The sequence below is a fragment of the Heterocephalus glaber genome, unplaced genomic scaffold, assembly GCF_053883595.1.
Source record: "Heterocephalus glaber isolate CG9 unplaced genomic scaffold, H.glaber_assembly_v1.0 deba00001104, whole genome shotgun sequence".
Classification (NCBI taxonomy): Eukaryota; Metazoa; Chordata; class Mammalia; order Rodentia; family Bathyergidae; genus Heterocephalus; species Heterocephalus glaber.
Window position 1 is genome coordinate 863,355 of NW_028258193.1, and position 22,823 is coordinate 886,177.

The 22,823-nt window shown below is 51.6% G+C and overlaps 1 protein-coding gene across 9 annotated transcripts in view; it reads left to right on the forward strand.

The window, feature by feature from the left end:
• Window positions 1–22,823, forward strand: part of Dlgap2 (DLG associated protein 2) — a 520,842-nt gene that overhangs the window by 408,976 nt on the left and 89,043 nt on the right. For 5 of the 9 annotated variants that reach the window (XM_004869559.3, XM_013067367.3, XM_087210078.1 and 2 more), the window contains one exon: window positions 9,092–9,157. The exons of the other annotated variants lie outside the window; for them this stretch is intronic. In XM_004869559.3, the coding sequence (XP_004869616.2) occupies window positions 9,092–9,157 (66 nt within the window). The remainder of the gene's footprint in view (window positions 1–9,091; window positions 9,158–22,823) is intronic. 9 annotated transcript variants of the gene reach the window in all.

The following is a 22,823-nucleotide window of genomic DNA, read 5'->3' on the forward strand; positions in this document are numbered from 1 at the left end:
TCCAAGACTTTGAAAATGAATTGCAGTCCTGGCGCTGCTGTGGGGCCCTGCGCTTACTTGGTTTCCTGCAAGTAAACTGGACATGTGATGTGTTTGTAGGGAAGAGTGATGCTGTGGGTGTCACTTGTCGAGGAGTAACGGTAGCTCATCTGTCACTTCTTAACAAATGTTCCTGGATTTTATTAATAACCAGAATGAAACGGATGAATAATGGTGAGGCCTGAGGATATAGATCAAAATCCAGTTTTACAGCTAAGTAACACTGAGGTGGGCATTTACAAAGACCCGCGGTGTGGAGCAGACACCACAAATCACCTCTAGACATTTCTTTCCTCTAGAAAATGAGAGCAAACAACAGTGCTTTTAGCTAGGAAGTATTTTAACACATGGATTTATATAATGAGTCCTGTACCTAATTGACTGCATGTATTCCATGCTGGGCATCAGCTGAACACAAGTTTTACACAGAGCTGCCCAAGCCGAGAGCAGGAGTTGAAACTGGATTCCACCCCAGGCAGTGTCCAGGTGCGCTCAAGCTGCCCGGGCCCTGTCCACTGCACAGTGACCCCCGCCTGCTCACCTGCACTGTGGGCCCAGCTGTGCTGCAGGCCAGCTCGCAGTGACAGCCCTGTGGCTCTGAGCCAGGAGTCAGGGACACTGACCGTGGCAGCCGTCCACAGGGGCTCAGATTGCTGCCACCCAGCAGGAGGGACAGGGCCTCTCTGGTCAGATGAGCCCTCCCCATTCATTTCCCAGACAGGCTGGGTGGGGAGAAGTGATACATGTGGGAGCCTCGTCGGGTGCAGGACAGTTCTAAGTGGGAATTTCGGCAGCCGCGGAGAACACCCAAGCATAAGGTCAGTGGTTCGGTTCTGCAGGCACACAGCACCCTGGGGCTCCCCAGCCCTTCCCACCCCACCCCCCGCAGCCTGCACGCGTGGCCTCCCCTCCCAGGCAGCAGCAGGAAGCTGGGCTCCCAGGATTTCACTAGTCCCAGCAAGTGTGCAGTGCTGGCTCGAGGGCGCCAGGAAGAGTGCTTTACGGAGGGTGACGGACAGCAGAGGCGCAGGCATCCCAGGCTGGAGCCGGGGAAGGCGAGTCAGAGTCGCGCTTGAGCCCAGCCTGCCTGCCACCGCCCCCCAGAGGACCCCCTGGGTCCTCGTCTTCCCGGAGTGACCCAGCTGGCTGCAGCATCCGGCAAATGAGCAGCAGTCACTGCCGCTGTGCAGCAGGCCAGGGAGAGGTCACAGGCCCAGGTTCTCACCTCGTGTCAGCCGAGCAGCGCTGGGGCTTTAAGAGGGTCACAGATCACTGAAGCTCCCATTCCTCTTTCACTCACAGCGCTTTGTGTTAATGTTCAGCTAACTGGAGCCCGTTCGTGTCCTCCTGTCAGGTCAGGTAGCTGTGACTGGGGGCAGGAACCTGACGGGACAGGCTGCACTGCAGGACAGATGGGCCCGGGGGCATTGGTGGCGTGGGTGTGGGAGGGCCAGGGAGGCCCTAATGGCTCCCTTCTGCCGTCTTTCTCGGGAGGCCCTGGTGGAATCAGCGTCGGCCCCCCTGGGTTGCCCGCCGGGGCCTGCTTCAGATGTCACCCTCGAGGTGCCCACGGCGCTTCTCCCTTGCACTTCCGACCAGCCGGAGATGCGGCCAAGCAGCTTTGCACGTGTGTCAGGGTGACACATGCCAGGTGCACATGAAGGCAGGACCATCCGCACACCAAGGCAGACTCTCCTCTTCCTCCTGGCAGTGTCCTCACAGGGGACATTCGGACACTGGTGACATCGAGCAAGTGGCCTGTTATTCATGGGTCTCTCGATCAGTCGAGATTCCACCATACTCTGCGTGGACAAGGAAGTCAGTAAATAAAAGCTGGCCTTTACAAGAGGAAGAATGAGATCACACCTTTACCTCTACCCACTTTTAGTCTGAGACATGTAACCCAGCACAGGAGGAAATTTGGACCTGACTTCGCTGAGGACCATTGAAGGCCATGTGTTGTTGTAACTCACTTTGCACTTACAAAGGTACACAAGCTGGGTGGGCAAAGTCTGGAAGGCACAGAACACTGAGAGGGAAAAATAAAATAAAATGCACCCATAATTCCTCCAGTCGAGACCATCGCTGTGACATCTTGGTGAATTGCCTCAGTCTTCTTTTCAAAGCAAAACCAGATCATACAGCGCAGAGTGTGCTATGACTTTCCCACTTAGCATTCCGCCTGGACGTCTGAAACGCTCCACAGCCCTCTCACATCCTGTGCCATAATTGTACCATGGTGTTTAACCACTCGGCTTTAATTGGACCTCTGCAAATCAAGCCTTGTCATCCTCTAAAAAAAAAAAATAGAGCAGCACAAGCACCAGCATTTAGATCTAGGATGTCCCGAGTCTCAGGTGTCAGAGGTGGGCTTTGGAAGGTCGCTCAGTCACGGCACTCTGTGCTGAGCGTGCTGTGAGGAGGTGGGGCCGGGTTGGAGGACCTGGTTCCTGAGGCCTGAGCTGGAAAGGTGTGTTCTTGTCCCTGGCTCCTGCCCTCTCTCTCGGCTTCCTGGCAGCCATGAATTGAGCAGCTTTCCTCCTCCACACCCTTCTGCCTTGCTGTTTCTGCCTTGGAGCTGGCTGGCCATGCACTGAGCCTCAGAAACCATGAACATTTAATGCAAGGGTGTCAGGTGCTTTGTCTCAGTGATGACAAAGTGACTAACACAGCAACCTGCCCTGAAGTCATTTGCCCCATGCAGGAGGAGGCACGCTAATCCCAGAGCAGTTGTCCTCTTGCTGAAGTTATCCCCGTGGACAGGGCAGAGGCACAGCCATGCCAGGACTCCATCTGGTAGGAAGTTAACACAGTCTCAAATACAGAACTCAAGTGCATTTGAGAGTTAGCATTGCTGTCTATCACATGACCGTGGTGGAGCGGTTCCTACCCAGAAAGCATGCTGCTATGAGGAGCACACAGTGTTCCTCCCTGCCTCTGAGGCCGGCCTCCCCAGCATCTGCACAGGCTCCCTGCATTTGGGGACACAGCCACATGCCCAGACGGTGACGTGGGCGGCCAGGGAGGTGAAGAGCAGTTCTCAGAAATAGCTTTGCTGGCACCAGAGCTGGTAACCCTCAGCCCTGGCTGCACCTCAGGTCCCCAGGAAGCCATCAGATGAGCTCCTGGGCCAGGCCCATGGCCAGAGCCAGGATTTCGGGGTGGGTGGGAGCACCTGCACCCAGAAGCTCCCCAGGACAGCAAGGCGAGTGTTGGCAAATTACGCAGGACCCTAGGGACATCTGCGCTGAAGAAAATCGTTGCTGTCCAGAAGGGTTTGGTCAGCTAAGAAATTTCCCACCATTGCCTTATATATACCAGCGCGGTATAACTGGGCACCCTGTGCTCTGTCCAGCACCCTCGCAGGCCCTCCTAAGGACAGCCTCAGGGCTACTCTGCAGAGACAGGAGAAGCTGGGGTTTGACGCACTCCCTCGGCTCGAGACTTGTGCACAGCATAGCAACGAGCAGCATAACTTTGTGGTGATGGGTTTTTCCAGGCTTTGTAAAATGCCCTCTGCTCTGTCTATAATTGGTACTTTCTGTATAAACACAACAGACACATCTTTAAGGCCTCTTTGATCTAAAACTTTACTAAATACTGATCATAGAGCAAAGGATTTTTGCATGGGCTAGAACTTAGGTTTAAGACATTACATGTGCAGTATAACAAATGCCACTTTTCAAGTGAACAATGTTCAGGTTGAACAGCAGTCGGATGCAATTTCATCTTGAAGCTTTCACATATTTGAGTAAGTCATAGTCTACCTGGGCCGGGGATTTAGCTCAGTGGTTTCGGCACCTTCCTCGCAAGCACAAGGTCCAGAGTTCGATCCCCAGTACCAATAAATAAACAAATAAATAAATAAATAAATAGTCTGCTTTTTATTTCAGTGCCCTGTTATTTTCAGTCTAGAAACTAAAAATTAAGCATCTGCTACACCCAGCCATAGCTGCGTCTTTAGAGACCTCAGGTTTCTCTCTTAGCCAGATATAAGTGACATGAATTTTTTTGAAACTCTGCAGACTTTGGGGCAGCTCCTGCTGCGATCCACCCTGGTCTAGGCCGTGCCAGGCAGCAGGCGCACAGCTGTTCGAGATGGAAAGAGGCGGGCACCAAGCCTCATCAGTGTCATTGTCCTCACTGAGCAGAAATGAATCCTCAATCTAGGCAGCCTTCAAATCCTGTCATTAGCAAAGTGGCCAAATGTGCACTTGAGTCAGCTTCGTAAACTTTCAGAGCAAGGGCATCTAGAGGCCGGGGCTCAGGAGAGGACTCATCAGACTGAGCTCCGGAGCATCCTGTGCTCGCCTGTGCCTTGTCCCTTCTGTCCTTGCCCTGGGAGGGGGGGGTGGCCCTGTCCCCACCTGTCCCTGCCCAGGAGGCCTGGCATTGGGTCACTGCTACTGAGACCCAGGATGGGAGCACTCAGGCGATAAACAAATGTGTGACCCAACTGGAGGTGATGGCGGGCAGTCAGGCAGAGGAAGGAGCGGAGGATGCACATTTCCACCCAGCCACATGCAAGAAGCTGAACGTGCCCTGACCACCCTCTCAGAGCCCTGCTTGGCAGGCAGGGCAAGGTCTCGCTCCTGTAGGGATGGAGACGCGGGCCTGAGTAGCCGGGGAGCTCAGGGCCACACCGGGGAGCCTGGTGACTCGTCTTGTTCCGCGGGCCCGACCAAGGCCGATGTGAAACAGGACAGGCAGTTCTGGGACCTGTCCTAGGAGAGACCCTGAGACACAAGAATCCTCGGGGTCGGCCAGGGCAGGGACAATGCACTCAGATTCTGATGCCGAGATCCAGCATCAGAGGCTTCAGATTCTACTCCCAGGAAGAGGAAAGCAGGAAGGGCCCTGCAGCATGAGAAGGAAACCGTGCTCCGGAAACCACAGGGAGTGGGGTGTGGCTGGGGGCTTCATGCAGCCCTACGGAGTGGAAGGAGGATGCCCAACACCGTGGGCTCTCATCTTCATCCTGCCACAGTGCACTGCTAGCACCTGTACCATACTCAGGGTTGTACATCCGGTTCAGTTGAGGAAAAGCATCGTGCTGGGGAATCAGGGCAAATCACAATGCTGTGGGTGCTGTAGGTAAATCACACAACCGCCGAGGTACTAGCAGGGCACACCAAGGACCAAGGAGCCTGGCTGGCTGACACTCAGGGAGGTGGTACACCCGTGGACACGTGTAGAAAACACCTCGTGTGCAGTACAGACGCTGGGAGTCACACGAGCTACTCCTGCCGGGTGCTGCTGTGTGAGGTGTGGCTGGTGCCTCACACCAAGAAATCGTGTTTTCCTGTGGGCAGGTTCCCTTTCCCATGTATGCACTTTCTCTCACCTGCTGTTTGAAGACTGAGCTGTGCACCACTACTTCCGGTCAGCTGTGGAGACAAACCCCCCGACACGACGGTAACTCTGACAGCGGTGGCCTTCTGCCTTTTCTGTAAGCTCCTGGCAGTTCTTGAGTGTGTTTATAGAAAGTGAAAGGTCTGTTCCTGACCACAGATGCTGCCGCCCCGTGGAGAAGATGGAGCCCTGAGCTGGGGTCAGAGGTCAGTCAAGGTCAGGGGCTGCGCCATGTGGCACCCTGCGGAGTGCTGGTGCAGTGCAGGAGGCCTGGCAGTGTGTCTGCTAGTGCACAGAGTGGCCTCCCTGCTGTCTTTCTCCAAGGGTCCCCAACACAAGACAGGAAGCCGGCAGTGCCCGCCTGCCCCTGCTCCACACAGGGGAAGGGGAAGAGGGAGGCCTCCCACAGCCCGTAGGGTGCCAGGCTGGTAGCACTTGAACGCCCAGGGAGTGGGCATAGGAACCCACACCTGGCTGGCCCTGCCCGGAGCTGCTCCACTGACCCCACCTCTCACTCCCCACTCTGCACGGCCTGGGAACCTGCATGTGGATGCCTGTCTCCCGCAGTCACAGCCAGCTGAGTGGGTCAAAGGGCTGGTGCCCTGCGTGGCTCCTCACAGGTGCCTGCAGTCCCCGGGACCATGAGACCATCATGGCAAGGGGGAAGAGCAGCCCAATGTCCCATGCCCTTCGGGGGCCTCTATGTACAGCTCTGGCCTGGGTCACAGCCACACTGAATGGGGAACTCTGCCCCCTAGGACCCTGACTTGAAGCCCCCTCTGCAGCCAGGCACAAGGCAACATCTGGTCACCATGGTGGGACACTGGTGCTCTCACAGCGCACAGAGCCGCTGCAGGTCAACAGTGAACACAGGTCATGGTCTGACCATTAGTTAACCAAACCCATGCATGGCGGGTACCAAACAGGAAATGAACACTGTGCACAAAAGGCCTCAATTCCCTGAACTCACTGCAGGTCAATTCTGAGAGTTTCTGAAAGCGTGGCATCAACCCAGGTGCAGCTAGGTAGGAAACAGTGCAACCCCTGCAGGCCACTGTTCAAGGAGGGTCACAGACTGAACCGAACAGAATTCTGACATACATCCTGCAGACTGGCACTGCCACCCAGAGAAGAGTAGAGTCACCCTTCATCATCCTCCCTAGACCCACCTGCAGATGAGGTTCATCTCCATAGAGAAAGCAAAGCTTTTATCACCTTTCACTAACGTCTTTCTTTCTGGAATCCTTCTGCTTGGGGTTGTGTGGCCCACCTGTTGATCACATCTTAGAATCATTTGTGCTGTTCCCTCTTTTGACAGATTGTGACTCAGGCTACTGCTGTCTGGAGTGTCCTGTAGCGGAATCCAGTGCAGACTGGATCCACACTGTCTGTGGGGCTGCGTCCTCAGTCTCCTGTAGACTAGGTGCAGGCTCCCGGTTTGGAACCCAAAGACTCCCTGCTACTGTCCTCATGGCAGGATCTCCTGTCTGAAAAGTGCCAAGGGTGTGCCCTGTGCCAGCTTGAGCACTGGGTTTGGAGCTCCCTGCCTCTCTCTGGGTGGTGGGTGTTAAGGTCCCCTCCGGAGAATTGAGTTTCCAGCCTGGGGCTCTCGCCCAGGACCTGTGAAGCCCTGCGTGTTCCTGTGCCTCTTACCAGCCCTCACGAGCACATCCCATCTACCCTGGGCCCTGCTGTGACCTGGCTGGTGATTGCCAGCGTGTTGGAGTGCAGCCTGTGTGGTGTGCTTAGTCAGGAGCAGGTCCTTCAACTCCAGGGCCTGGATCCCACCGTTGAAAGCCGTTCTGAAGTAAGCAGCACTTTGCACACTTAAATTAGGCAGCTTCGGAAGAGGCCCAGTGACACAGAAATGCAAAGCGGTCTCTTCCTCTCCACCAGAAGTGGGTGGCGGGGCCCTGGGGCCACACAGGCGGGGGCCCAGCTGTTGTGAAGTCCCAGTGTATAAAACATAAGTCATAAAGTGAATTCAGCCAGAAAGTATTGTAAGTGAGCAATCTGAAGTAGGGAAAATTCCATCAAGAGTCAGGGCAGTAAAAGACTGTTTCTCTGGTGAGGCCTAAAACTCATTAGATGCATTCAGATGTGTGAGTGGATGATTTCCAAAATTCTTCAGTCTAAGGCACTTTTCCATCTTTGCTAAGAAAATGTGATGGAAATCTGCCCAGGCTGTCAGATGCAAGCGCTATTAATTTTGCTTTGCTGATTAATCTCTCAGCCTCCCCTCGGGATCTGAGATTGGAGAGCTGAGGGAGGCTGTGCGGTCCCGATGTCTGAGCACCTGAGCTCAGCGACTCGCAGGGCTGCTCTCATCGGCCCCCTGGTCCTGCAGCCACTGGTCTTCTCATTCTTGGGGAAGCGAAATAGTTTTTCTTCACACGAGCGCCGGCAGGAGAGGGGTCTGCAGCCTGGATGGAGCCTGTGGCCTCCTTAAGCCTGGGCAGGGCAGCTCTGGGTTCCTGGCGTCATGACAATGGTGGCTGGGGGCCTCTATCATCCCGTGCCTCACAATGGTCCTCAGACACCACACATAGGAGGCCATGGTGCTGGCCCGAGAGTGGTCTGCACTGGGCAGGACACGGCCTGGACCCGAGCCCGGGCTCTGGGCAGGTAGAGGCCAGCCACAGGGTCTGAAGGTACAAAGTCTGTTGGGTCAGTGAGGACAGGAGCCACAGGTCACCCTGGCCCAGATAGGGCTGGCCGTGTCTCCCAGAGGCAGCACCAGACTCTGACGCGTCCCAGGCACTCACCTGGCTGGGCTGTGTCTCCCCTGTTGGAAGGTTTGCCCGAGGCGGGGATGTCCTGAACCTCGCACTGTCTTGGCCTGATGGTGGAGAAGGGCCAGGTGAGTGGCATGGAGGCCCCTGGGTCCCTGGGGAGTGTCCTTGGCGTGACCAGGTGTCTGGGTCGCCCTCCTGTGCGCCCGTCTTGGTGCTGCCCATAAAGCACCTGCTCTGGTCAGTGCAGCACGGGACATGAGCACACATCACCACGCACTCTATAAGGGCTTGCACTTGTCTGTGTGTCTGTGTCTGTCTGGAAATACGCAGATCTGATGGGGGATGTGTTGTTTCGCTTACTGTCCCAATTCATCCTAACCCAACTGCTGTGCATCTGTCTTCAAGGAGACACTAGGTGACAGTGGTTGCCATGGAAACAGTACTTCATCAGCACTGCCCGTGCCATCTCTAAACAAATGAAAACACGCCGGGCTGCAGCTTCCTGCCCTATGGGAGTGGAGCAGCCACTCATTACCGAAAACGCACCTTAAAACCCGCAGGCCACACTGCTGACCGTGCAGAAACGGGGTGTGGTTGACTTATGCTGAGCAACTTGAGTCAACTTTAATAAAACATTTAACCAACTCAGGCACAGGAAGGGTCACCGGGACCCCAGAGCCACCCATAGGGGTCAGCAGCCAAGTCAGAAGCCTGCACCCAGAGCCCACGGGCGGCCGTGGGTGGTGCATAACGGGAGGGCACGCGGAGTGCGTGTCGATGCTGCCGTGTCCACTTGTGTCCCTGGGCACACAGACGTTGTGCCTCTGCAGTGTGCTGTGGACAGCCGCCCGTGCAGTTGGTCAGCATCGTGCAGCACTGCGTGGTGACCAGTGGGCAGCGTTAGCGCGGGACTGCAGGCCACGCCAGAGCCACAGTAAAGCGTGACTTTATTTCTGTCTTTGCAGAGGAAGAAGGTGGAGACCTGGCCCAGCCGGGCCTCAGCTTCCCAGGGCCTGCGGAGGAGGACCTAGGTAGGATGCAGATGCCACGCGGGGCTCCCTCCACACACCAGGTGTCATGGCCAGGAGCGGGGTCCTGGCAGGACGGAGCAAGTGGGGCTGGGGGTGTCTCAGAGAGCCTGTTTTGGACACCGGGAGCCCTCAGCGAGGAGAGGCTGGGCTTCCTGGGGTTAGGCGCAGGTGGCTGCTGTGGACTGAGGTAGGCTGGTCTCCTCAGGCCTGCCCACCCAGCCTCAGCCCGGAGCCGCCTACGGCACTGCATGAAAGCCGGCAGCCTTTGCATCATGCCTGCTGCTGCATTCTCCATGTGAAGCCGCAGGTCCCTCCCGGCCCACAGCAGCCCGGTTGGCCTGCAGTGCCGGCTGTGCTTCCTCTCGTGGGTCCGGGTGCCAGCCACATCTGACCTTCCCTGTGCTGGTCAGGGTCGCGTGGGACGTCACTCTCCGCCACCACAGATCCGGGTGGTAGCACCCACCGCGCGGAAGGGCAGATGCACTGTCCTGGGCAAGGGGCGGCACAGCACCTGGAGAGAGCCCGAGCCTTAGTCCTGCTGGGCCAGGGGCCTGGCAGGTGAGACCTCCCCTCACCAGCCTCAAGCTCCACACAGGCTGGGGGCTGCAGACCAGACAGACATCCCAAATCCCTGCTGGCGCTGAGGCCCCGGGGACCTCAATGTGTGTGGAGCCGCCGAGACAAATACAGAGCTGGAGTTGAGTTTGCAACTCTCCTCCGTGGAGAGAAGGAACAGTGTGTGGTGTAGATGCCCACTGGGCAGTGCCATGGGGCCCACGACCCCAACCCCTCCTCTGGAGCCCCTTTCCAGCCTCAGAGCCCAGACCATGCATGTCCTGTCATTTAGGGAAGAAGACTGAGGGGAGTGCTCAGCTGGCCTCACCTGCCTGCCCACCTGGGAGGAAGCCCCCGTCCTGACCAAGGACAAAGACAGGCAAGGCTGGGGCACCTGTGACACCCCGGAGCATGGAGTTCCCTGCAGCCCCTTGTCAGTTATGGCACAAGGGCACCCAAGCTCTGGGGACTCACATGGACTTCCCACCCTGTCACCTGAGAGCTGAGGGGGCTTCTTGTCTGGTTCCCAGAAGTCCTTACTCATGGGAGGCAGCACTTGACAGAAATCTATGGGCTGATTGGCTGATTCAAACAACTCAACTTCTCAGGCTCCGTAATGGGACCAAATGTCCCTGTGGATCACATGACAGGCAGGGCCTGAAGACCTGGTGGTGTTGGAGAAAGGAGCCTGTGCTGTGTGAGCCACCAGGGGCCCAGGTGGACATGGTGCAGCCCGGCCACACATGCAGAGCACCATCTACCCCTCAGTGAGCAATGGATCACTGCCGTCGAGAAGTGGCTTCTGTGATCTGGCAGTGGAAATGCTCCTCGCTGTGTGACCTCTTCTGCGGCGCAAAAGCCAGAGGGTGTATGCACTTGAGGAGGCGATCCCCAAAGCCTGCCGTGGACAGGTGTATGTGCTGATGGCAGTAGCATATGGCTGACCATGTTCACTCAGCAACTTGGTAGTGAGGATGTGCGTGCGGGCTCTCTTCCCACAGCTGTGCTACCAGGTGCCACGGCATGTGGCCAATCTGTGCAGACCCAAGATGCTCTCCACCCAATGCCTGGGCTCCCACCACCACCTTCGTACATTGCGTCCATGGTCCTGGAGGCGGGAAGCCTGAGCTCCGGGCGAGAGTTCCCTCCGTGGCTGGCTGATGGGATCTTCCTCCTGTGTTCCTGCTGGCCATGCTCTGCAGGCCTGGGTCCAGATCTCCTCTCACAGGGACTCGGTGTTGTCAGAGTTGCTGAGGAGTAAACGCTCCTGCCTCCCCCAGAGTTCGTAGGAAGCTGAAGCCCTAGGGCAGTCTCGGAGGTGAACCAGAGCCCTCTTGCCAGGCTGGGAGAGGAAGCCAGGGCCTGGGTCCCCTGCACCTTTGCCAGGTGAGGATGGCAGCAGGGCACCATCGTGGGGGTGGAGCAGCCCTTTCTAGCACCTGTCTTGGTCTTCCAGGCCTCCAGCCTGCAGAAGTATGAGGAGCCGTTCCCATTGCTTTGAAGATACCCACCCTTGGGTATTTTGTTGCTGCAGCACAAAGACCAGGCCCACCCTTGCTCCTACTTTGACTTCCATCATCTCTTACAGGGTCTCCAGACATCATGCCCTATGGTCCTGGGGCTTAGGTGCAATGGGAAGTCACAATTCAGTCATCGCACTCATGTTGCAGATAGGCGACCTCAGAACACCTGGGTTGTAGCTGCAGCTCCTGGAGTTGTCTTCAGTCCTGGCTCTCCTTTCCTTCCTGTGTGAGAACAGCACAGTTAGCACAGGGGTGTGGTCACCTGACACAGACTTGGGCGAGCTCTGCTCTGACCCCAGCCTTTGACGTCTAGGCAGGGGCCAGGGACAGCACAGCTATGCTGCACACCCAGGAGCTGGCTGCCCGACCCCCTGCTCTGATCCTGCAGTCTTGTCCTGGGCTCCCTGTCCTGGGGATTTCTAGAGGAGCTGAATCCGGCCAGCCCCATCTTGGGCTCTACAGCAGGGACTCCAGGCAGTGATGAGAACCCCGTCCATCTGCCCCAGGACAGGAAGGAAGCCTTTGCTCTCCTGTGGTTTATTTGAATCCGGGCTCCAGCACCTTCTGATGCATGGAGACACTGCATTACCACGAGAAGTCACCTGACCTGGCCCACACGCCCCGCCCCAGCGACCACCACCTTGGCTTGGTTCCTGCACACCTGGTTAGTGTTTCTTCATGCAAACCGGAGCAGAGGAATCCGCATTCCTCTTCAGCACCACACTCTCTGACAGCCTGGGGCGTTTCCTGTGTAATTACTCCAGGAACCCCATCTCCTGTGCCTCGGAGAGGCCACTGTGGAGTTAGACAGCAGTGTGGCGCCATCTTGGCCTCCTGCGTCCTTGCCCACGGGACATCAGGCTTCAAGGTTCTGTCCTCTGTCCTCTCATCTGCACCTCTGGCCAGCCCCGAGCGGAGTGCGCAGTTCTGCTTCTGCTGCTGTGATGCCCTCAGCCCCTTCCCCTTCTTTGCCCGTTCACTTGGTGACCTTTTTCTTCTGGATTTCTTAGCCAAATTTTGGGAGATTGGGACTTTGAGGCTGATTTAAGTAGCAGATCAGGTTGGGTCTGGTGGAGGGAAAAGGCAGTGGGTGGTCCTGGGCTGCCCGGGGCACTCAGTTCGTCCTGCGGAGGCCACACCTTTACCCAGGGGCATCCTCCACCCGGGAGCAGGGGCTGCTGTACCCTGGCTGCCACACAGCCACAGAGGCTGACAGTGCCAGCTCTACCCACTCTTCAGGAAAGAATGAAAGCATCGGGATATGCAGCAGCCCCGGGCTGGCGCTGGAGTTGAGATCTGAGCAGACTCCAGCAGCCAATCTGAACCAGGAGAAGCAGCAGAATATTGAATATTACCACTGACAGAGCTTGCCAGGCGAGTTGTGAATATTTAAATAGTTGCAAGGCCTCAAAGACATGCGCTTGGGCAAACAGACATTCGTTTCTAAACATGAAAGGCTGGAAGATGGATGGAAGTTGCTTGATTAAAACAGGAAGCACCCAGATGCTCTCTCCACTGGGACAGCAGCAGGCTGCAAACGCCACAGCCTACACTCTGTTCCCAGGGTGTTCTGTGATCAGTCGCCAGCACCTTCCCATTCTGGTCCTTGCACCCTGGTGAAGGTCTCATCAACAGCCATGCCACCAAGAGGTGTGATCAAAATATATGGCGGATGTTTAAATTCCTTAAAAACTCACAGTAAAAGGCACATTACCATCAGTCCCCCGCAGGATACCCCTCCCTTAGACACACTCATCCATCATCCTCGCCACTTTCTGAGGCAGTTCTAGAAGTCCTCTCTCCTGGGGGTCCTGATGAAGTATAATCAGAAATTCATGACTACTCCTTCCCAGTGTCCTCCAACCGAAAGGCAGGCTGTAAAAACACCTCTGTGTGTCCACATCCACCGTACTTACCAGATCGGGCGCCATGCAACTTCAGGCTCTTCCTCAAAGTCAAAATGACCACGAAAGGTAAACATTTTGAATTGATTCAGGACATCGAGGCAGCCATGACAGCACAAACAAAGATATGAAAGACCTCCAGAACTGCTTCAGAAAGTGGCCAGAATGATAGGATAAGCAAGGGGGAATATTTTGAGGGGATTAGTGGTAATGTCGCTTTTACTGTAATAAAATCTTAATTTAAACATACACTGTATTTTTCAACCACATTGCATAAGTAGGCACCATCTGACTACTTACGGCTGGATAGCATGGTTCTTTAAAATTTTTTCTTTTTTCTTTTTTATTAGTCTACGTTTGCAGTACATGATTACATTCATCATAGGGAGTTAGTACATGCGTGTAATACATCTTAGTTCTTTATTTATTCCCTTTCTGCCCCTTCCTTAAATCACAGCATTTATAACAGGAATTGTAAAATGTGCCTGTCACCTTGAAACTTAAAATAAATTTAATTTGATTAACACTTGAAGTTTATGAAATGAGAAAGCCATCGATACTACTTTAAAAATCACCACAAATTGTATTTCCAAATTATATTTGCTTATGAAACAATTCTCAAAAGCAAATGGGTTTAAAGCAGTCTTCTTCTCTGCTAGATTCTGGTACATGCCTTTGGGAGTCATCATAACTTACACATTTTTGTCAAAGCCAGAAAGAAGATAATCACCAAAATCTTTAGGAAAGGTAAGAGAAAAGACTGATTAGTTTAAAGAGTTTATGATTTCCATCAAAGGGAATTCAGGTAGAAAATGTTTGGGAAACAATTATAATTACTTTTGTGAAGCTTAACTTACATTTCACAGAAAGATTTCTACTACAGAATGTAAGTTATGACCTTTGGCCTTGAAAATAATGGGATTAGGTTTATAACTACAAGTAGTTTTCTTCTATGGTTTGGAAACCATTGTTTTTTAGTGTTACAATAAAGATCTGTATAGAAGCTATTTGTTAAGCCCATAAATGTCTTTTGGTAATTTAGTGTAATTAAATTGCAAATTCAACCAGGATACTGCTTAATTGAAAATATAGTGAAATTCTGAGAAAGAGTTGAAGAGTTGGACACCTGAGTTCAGAATCACAAACTTGTTAAATTAATATTGTACTACCAAACCACATCCCTGTTCAGTTGTTCCTTAAATCACAGCTTTGATGTATGTGAAATCAGTAGGGATTTTTAAAAGCTAGTTTTATACCTTACAAATTACTGGTCAGACTGTTGAACCTGCTGGTCAAAGAACCAAGATAAACCACATGGTAGGTTTTGTGTTTGTGTGTGTGTGTGTGTGTGTGTGTGTGTGTGCGCACAAGAGAGAGGGAGAGAGAGGGAGAGAGAGAGATCAGTGTGGATGATGCACTATAAAGCAAAAGATAGAGTTAATAAAGTCCTAAGAATAACCTGAGACCACTGTTGAATGGGTAAAACCTTCCTGGGGCAGCTCTAGTCCTGGTTGAATAAGTGAACATTCCTTGGGGCTTTTACATCCTGGGTAAACTGGTCAGTCTTCAGGTCAGTTCCATCCTGGTTGAATGGGTCAGTTCTGTCCTGGATGAATGGATGAATCTTCCTCGGGTTGGTTCCATCCTGGTTGAATGTGTGGAACCTTCATCAGATCTGTTCCAACCCGGTGGAATGGGTGATGCTTTCTAGGTCAGTTCCTTTCTGGTTAAAGAGGTAGAACCTTTCCTGGGTCAGTTTGATCCTGGCTGAATGGGTGAATCTTCCTTGGGTCAGTTCCTTTCTGGCTGAGTGGGTTGGTTCCATCCAGGTTGAATGAGTGAACATTCTTTGGGGCATTTCTATCCTGGTTAACTTGGTCGATCTTCCTTGGATCAGTTCCATCCAGGTTCAGAGGCTCAATTCTGTCCTGGATGAGTGGGTGGAAGCTTACCTGGGTCAGTTCTAGGACTGAATGATTGTACCCTCAGGTCACTTCTGCCCAATGTGGCCTTGACTCCTATTTGCCTATGCATGCCGTTCTTACTTCCCAATCAGCCTTTGTTCTCCTGGTTACAGAGGACACTTACCTTGGGTTACTGTCAGTAAGCAAGCTCCCATGATGCTGCCTGAGTGAAGAAAGGAAAGTCTGTCCTCTCCTTGGCCCAGCTACTTGTTTGAGGCTCGGGACATCCCTCCAGCATGGTGATGGCCTCTGTGGACACTGCAGGCAGGGGCCCCGGCTGCTGCTTTCAGTCTCCTGCTCTCAGTCCTGGGTATCCAACATGGCCACTGGATGGGTCTCTGGATGCTGTTACTAGACCAGCAAATCTTCTGAGAGTCTGGAGTGCACATTACCCAAGGAGGAAGATGTAGTTTATCCTTTCTACTGCCAACAAACATGCCAGCATTTGCTAGGCCTCGTGCTATGATGGATCAGGATCCCGTCCCTCAGCCCTTGCAATGGCCTGGACAGCAGGTGCTATGACAGTGTAGATTATGCAGACATCAAGTGTTATGGTGGAGACGATGACCGCAATGTAAGCAGAACTCACCATGCAGACGTGTGCCTGGCGCTCACAACGCCTTGAGCTCCTCTGAATATGCATACTTGGAGAGCTATGTAATAGCTTTGATCTTACCAAAATGGTGAGTGGGGTTATTTTTAAGCCATGCCTCATCCTCTGTTCCTGGACATGATTTCGTGAGATGGAGTTGGTTTTGTCCACTTCCATGGGGTGGATGTAGCTTTGCAGGAAGAGACAAGTTCTGAGCAGAATTCTCAATTTAGTTCATTGTATTTGAGCACCATTATGTGCCAGACACTTGCAAGGTACCAAACACAGGTGTGGCTGACCCAGGGCTTATTTAGAGGATCTCACATGGCTGGAGCTTGGCTGGGAGGTGACTCAGCTCACCAGGAGGTGGGCAAACAGGATGAGTAAGGGCACGATGTGGTTATGGACCTTGTGTCACAGACATGTGCCTTAGAAGATTGGTATGACAATGTCTGTGAAAAAGTAATGCATGTGAGTAACTTAGCCCTGGCTTTTCCTTTCAGAGAATTAGGCCTTTTCTGAAACTCAGCTCAGTGTAGTAGGGAAAAGCTCCTCAGGACCTTAGCCCTGGGGAGGGAAGACACCTGGACTCTCAGGACCTCGGCCCTGGAGTGGGGAGGACACCCTGGACTCTCCTTGCAGTTTCTGGGTGATAAAAGGTTACATGCAAAAGTTAGGGACTTGGGTTCCAAGAGAAACTTGGACTCTTAGGAGCTACTTTAACCTGAGAAAATTTCCTTCTTAGAGCAATAATTCTTTCATGTGTAGTTGTGAGTAACTCTGATCCCTTCCTAGAACTGTTACCAGAATCCAATGAGATCAGAGCTACATAGACAGGAAAGACTAAGGCACTGTCTTCTGAAGTTGCATCTCATTTTGTAACTGAGGACCAACATCTGATTCATTTCTTAAGCAAAAATAAATAAATAAATTCCAACATCCATGGTGTCCAATTAGCTCTACAGAGGCAGATGTAGAAAAGGATTTGAATTTTCAAGTGAATCAAGGCACCTTTTCAATCCTGAGAAGTGCAGCACTGTCGCTCTCATGAAGCATTTTAAGCCTCACGTAATAAACTTGCGACTTCTGCTGGCATTTTGTGGAGTTTCCCCGAACTGCTTGCCCCCAGGGATGCTCTCCACAGAAATGATGTCATGAGTGACCCCCTTCTTAGCTGTGGTTGGCAGTTTCCAGCTGCACGCTTTCAGGTTTGCATGCAGTTGCTCCCCTTCGTCCATACATCTCATTCTGTCTCTGACTCTTCTCTCTCAGGTTTTCCCACCTCTTTATTTTTATTCCAAATCAAACATTTCAGTTTATCACAGTTGAACTAATTTCCCCTGTACAAGGAACTGGCCAGGCTCAGAACATAGGGACAAATGACCAGCATTTGTCATGTGCTTACTGCAAGCCTGGCATGTCTCTAATGTTTGCTAAATTAGCATGTTCATTGCTCACAGCAACCCTCAGAACAGGTCTGAGGGTCCTCTACGCTTCCAAGGTGGAGGAGTTCAGAGAGCTGCCCGAGGTGACAGAGTGGTTAATGGTGGAGCAGCTCCAGCCCAGCTGTCTGGATGCCCCTGGAGCTCAGTTTGCCATGGAAGTCCACGCTCACGTGTGAGTGAATGTGCACGTGTGTGTACACCTGCCTGTGTGTGTGGCTGTGTGCATGTGCAAGTGTGCATGTGTGTGCTAGGGCAGAAGTGCACAAAGACGAAAGGCAAGCTGAAGCATTTTGTCATAATTAAAAATGACCACTCAGCCTTGAGATCCCCATGGATGATTGCCAAAGGGCCCCAGCTTTCTCGCCTGGACTGCAGCAGTTCACTCAAGAGCCATCCCTGTCATGGACTGTATCTCTGGACAGCGCTTCTGCCGGGCAGGGCCTGTGCTGGTCATCTCTGTCCCCAGCACCTGGCGAGGAGCCTGCACACTGGCTGCTGGACGAAAGCGTGGGTGCAGGGTGAATGAACAAACAAGGCAGTTGTCACAGGGGAGTACAGTAACAGAGATTCTGTGAACGTTCAGAGGAGGAGAGGCTGGACTCGGGCAGAAGAGATCGGGGAGCAGAACACACTTGCTAGGGCTTAGGATCCCACGGTTAAGGGAACAACACTGCTGGAGACAGGCAGCTGCCCTTGGCTGGGACTGGGTTGAGGAAGCCAGGCAGCTGTGGCTTCCTGCAGAGCACTGAGAAGTCCACGCTCAGTGCTGATGCCGAGTCCCTGGGCCCAGGTTGAGGCTGACCTGCTGAGGCTGCTGGGACGCTGCTTCTCTGCTCTTCATTTGCAGGCTGAGCACAGCCACTCCCACAAGTTCCTGGAGGCCCACCCGGCACAGAGTGGGAAGAAGAACACAGGTCCCTGGCTCACTCCGTAAGGCTCGGCGCTGGGCTCCATTTAAGAGGACATGTTGTAAAGAGAGGGAAACCGCTGAGCGGCCACTGGAGGGAGGGTCCAGTGCACGAAGGGCTGTGACCTTCCTTCTCCCAGCTGGAGAGGCCATGGGGTTCTCTGTGGGGACTGTCTGCAGCCTGACTCCCTCTTCTAGGAGCTGGCTTTTGTTGTCTTGGATGTGGTGATGAGGAGCCACACACACTGTCGAAGGCCAGCTGGAAAGGGGAGCAGACAGGGGACTCTCAGAGGTCAGGTGACGTGCATGTCCAAGCACAGGGCAGTGCGCCTCAGCCCCTCCCGGCAGCCATCCTCACCCTCCCTCTCCCCTCAGCACTCTGGGGTGGATCCCACACTCACCTTTGCTTTTCTATCAAACAGCGGATTTGCAAAAGGACCCCTAAGAACGTTAAAGGACGTGTGTCCCCAAGGCACAGTCCCAAGGTGCTGGAGGGCTTCAGGCCCCAGTGTTGACTTCCTCACCTACAGGCAGGTGCCCAAGTGCACACGGGTGAGGCCTCCAGCACAGATCCCTCGGGGGAACAGTCACCTGCACAGCCCACGCCCAGCAGGGGTTCGTGTCGTAGCCAGGGCTAACTCGGGTTGAGTTGGAAGTGAGCTGGTGAACAGGAGCCGAGAGAGAATCAGCTTATGCCTCGAACCAGAGACACCGAGGTGGAGGGCACAGGCGTCTTTCGGGCCTGTCACTAGGGCCGTGTCGCTTGCTTGCTCAGGGGAGGTCCGTGGTGGAAGGTACCACAGGTTTGTGCTGAGCATCCAGGTGTGTGACGCGGGTGGCACTGAGTGATGTGCTGGACACCGCCTGGGCCACCTGTGCCACTGTCCCCAGCGATGTCACCTGGATCCCTCCCGTACAGTGGCCCCTGCAGCTGAGTCCTCAGCCCCTCCTCCTGGTTCTTTTGCTTGTAACCTGGCTTTGACATCATGGAAATGCTGGCCCTGACAGAGGTGCTGAAAAGTCCCCTCCTCTTTGCCTCTGGAAGAGTCTCAGAAGTACTGGTGCTAATTCCTCTTTAACTGTGAGATAGAACTCTCCCGGGAGGCCATGGGGCCTGGGCTTCCTTTGTCAGGAGACCTTTGCTTATTGGTTCAATCTGTTTGGTCTTTGGCCTTCCCAGATTGTGTATTTGTTCTTGGAGTGGTTTGTGTGTTTCTGTGAATTTTCTGTCTCTTCTACGCAACCTCGTCTGTTGGGATACAGTTGTTCACAGTAGTCTCTTACAATCCCGTTTGCTTCCGTGAGGTTAGTACGCATTAATTTCTGACTTCAGAAGTCTTGGTCTTTCCTTTCAGTCTGGCTAAAGGTTTCAGTTTTTTTGGTTTTTCAATACTGGGGCCTGAACCTGGAGCCTCTGCATGGAGCTCTATCCCCACCCCTTTTTTATTTTTTACTTTGAGGTGGGGTCTTGCTAAGTTATTGTTACCCAATTTGGGTTCAAACTTGTGATCCTCCTGCCTCAGCCTCCCGCCAGTGTTCATAGCTGCCAGTGTCCAGCCCTTGCATTTCTTGCTTTCTTCTTGGGGCTTGATAGGCGCCTCCTGACCTGGTGGCCTCCTCTCCACACTTGCCCAGGGTAGTGCAGGATGGGCTTGTCCCGAGCCCCCAGGCCTGCATGTGCTGCTGTGTACTGTAGGGAGCAGGGGCTGAAGAGCCCAGGAGCCCTGGGAAGGCCTCTGGGCAGGTGCCCTGGGAACAGAGAAAGCCATGGTGGCTCAGGGAAGGCATCTCCTGTGAGCAGCCCAGGCTGCCCTGTGGTCACCCAGGGGTGCAGCTGATGTGTCCCGGGAAGTGTCTGTTGTCCTGTAGTTCGGGAAAGTTGCCCTAGCTTCACCTCCATTCATTTCCTCCACCTGTGATGAGGTAGCACTGTGTGCTTGAAGGGCCAGAAGAGGGTCGACAGATGGCTAGGAAGCCATGAAAACAATGCAGTGCCTGTTACCGTTCTTCCTGCCTCACGACTTGCTGCCAGAGCAGGTACTAATAAAAAATAAATTAATAGGCACTGGAAAATAGGAAATAAAGGTCCAAAGGGGAAGGGGAAGTGTGAGGGATTGGGGACATTAAAGAAGAGAATGGGAGTGCCCAGGAGACCCAACCACCGCCATTCCACGTTCCTAGGGCAGAGAAGCTGAGCCGCGTGGGCACCAGAAGCACCCCCCGCCCCGCTGTGAAAATGAGAAGACACGTAAGCAAGCCTCAAAAACAGACTTCCAGATCACCTACAACGACCCCAAAGGGAAACTAGATGGAACACTCTGTTATTGAGCCACCTGGACTCCCTGAACTGGCAACAAAAGAGGATCTGGAAAAAATGAAATCAGAAATAATTACTCAGATAACAGCAAAGATTGTGCCCATAATGCAAGATATGATTAATAAATCTAGAGAGGAGCTGAGGAACATGATGGAATCCCAACATAGGAAACAAATGGAATCCATAAAACAGATGCAAACAGATTTCCTGGAGATTAAAAACTCCATTAAAAGTCTATGGAGCAGAATGAACCAATGTGAGGACAGAATTTCAGATATAGAAGATAAGATTGCAATTAGTGACCAGGAAAAGAAAAATTGCTTTAAAATTGTAAAGGACCACGAGAAAGCAATCCAGCAGCTGCTAGACGATGCAAAGAGGAATAACATAAGACTGATTGGAGTCAATGAAGAAACAGGAGAGAGTGGAGATGACATAAAAAAACTCTTCACAGAAGTAATGGCAGAAAACTTCCCAAGCAGGGGAAAAGAACTTGACATACAGATAAGTGAGGCATATAGGACTCAAACTAGCCTTGATCAAAAAAAATCTATACATAGGCATATAATAGTTAGGATTCCAGAAACCCAACAGAAGAACAAAATTCTACAAGCAGTGAGAGAAAAAAAACAAATCACATACAAAGGAAAGCCCATCAGAATCACAGCATACTTCTCAATGCAAACCCTCAAGGCAAGAAGAGCTTGGAGTGATGTATTTCAAGCCCTAAAGGAAAATAGCCTCCAACCCAGACTTGTGTACCCTGCAAAACTATCTTTCAAAATTGATGGAGAAATAAGATACTTTCATGATAAAGAGAACCTCAGGAACTTCATGAATACCAAACCAACACTCCAAAAAATTTTAGACAATATCCTAGGAAAAGACAATGAGGATCACAACCCCAGAGAGCCCAGCAGAATGAATCTGTTGGGCGTGACAAATTAAACGCAAAGGGGGAGAATCCAACAAAAAGAAAAAGTCATGACAAGGCTTTTAAAACTTGTAACTTCATCTCCCTAATGAGTGTTTAATTCAATCTTGTTATTGTACTGATTAGTTTTTTTCTGATTCTAGTGTTGCACACCTTTCCTTGTGCTGTATTTATCATCTATTTATCATCTTCTTATGTCCACTGTTTAATTGAGGTGTCTATTAATGAGCTGTAAGAGTTCTTTATATATTCTGGTCATAGGTTATATGCATTGGAAATATGGTCTGTTTAAGGACACTTTTCATTTTAATGATGTCATTTAAAGTTCTAAATTTTGATGGAATCTCATTTATCAATTTTTTTCTTCTATACGTCATGTTTTTTGTATCCTGGGAAGTTCTTGCCTACCCTAAATTCAAAAACATTTTCCCTTATAATTTCTTCTTAAAGTTTTATAGTTTTAGGCTTTCATATTTAGGTTCATAGATCCTTTCAAGTTATTTTTATGTGTGGAAATAAAGTGTTGAGGTTAATTTTTATATATGGATGCCAGGTGTTCTAGTGCCATTTGCTGAAAACACTATCTTTTCCTTGGCTCTTGAGTTTATATTCCATAAAATGTTACTGTTAAATAATCTTTCAGAACTCAGTGGACCATGTATGTGTGGTTCTGTTTCTAGATTCTCTGTTTTATTCCAATGATCTATATGTCTTTCCTTACACCAACACTGCCTTGATTACTGTAGCTTTAGAAGAAGTCTTAAAATTAGGTACTAAACATCTTCCAAAGCTGTTTTTTTTTCTTTTTACTTTTCTGGATCCTTTGTACTCCTACATAACTTTTAAATTTCAATATCCAATTCTACATTTATAGCAAGTATACATAGACCTGAATTTTTATATATACCTTGTGTTTTCTAATCTTGCTAAATTCAAATACAAGTTCTAGGGGCTCCTAGAGATTTCTTAGTATTTTCTCTGTAGAAAATCATTTCATCTACATATAAAGATTTTGCTTCTACCTTGCCAATCCTATCATAATTGTGTCGTTTTATTGCCAGACTATTTTGGTTTGGGCCTATGTTTCAAAGTTTAATGGGCAGATGAAGAGTAGGCATATCTGCCCTTGTTCCCCACCTTAGCAAGAAAGAATTGTATCTTCTCCATTCATATAAGGTGTTCTCATTGGAAGTATGGAGTACATGTATTTAATCTGTTGAGAAGGTTCTGTTTTACTTCTAGTCTCCTGATAGCTTTTATCATGAAGAGCTGTAGAATTTAGTCTGATACTTTTTCTCCAACTAGTGACAGGATCATATGGCTTTTTCCTTTCCTCTGTTAAAATGATGACTTTTGGGGGTGGAGCTTCCAGTGCTGAACCAAGACTGCCATCCCTATAATAAAACCACTTGCTCTATACTTCCAGATCTGACTTCTAATAGTTTGTTTTGTTAAACAAATTTCTATCTATGCTCATACTTTTTTCTTCTATTATCTTTATCCAGTCTTAGGATTAGCACAATGT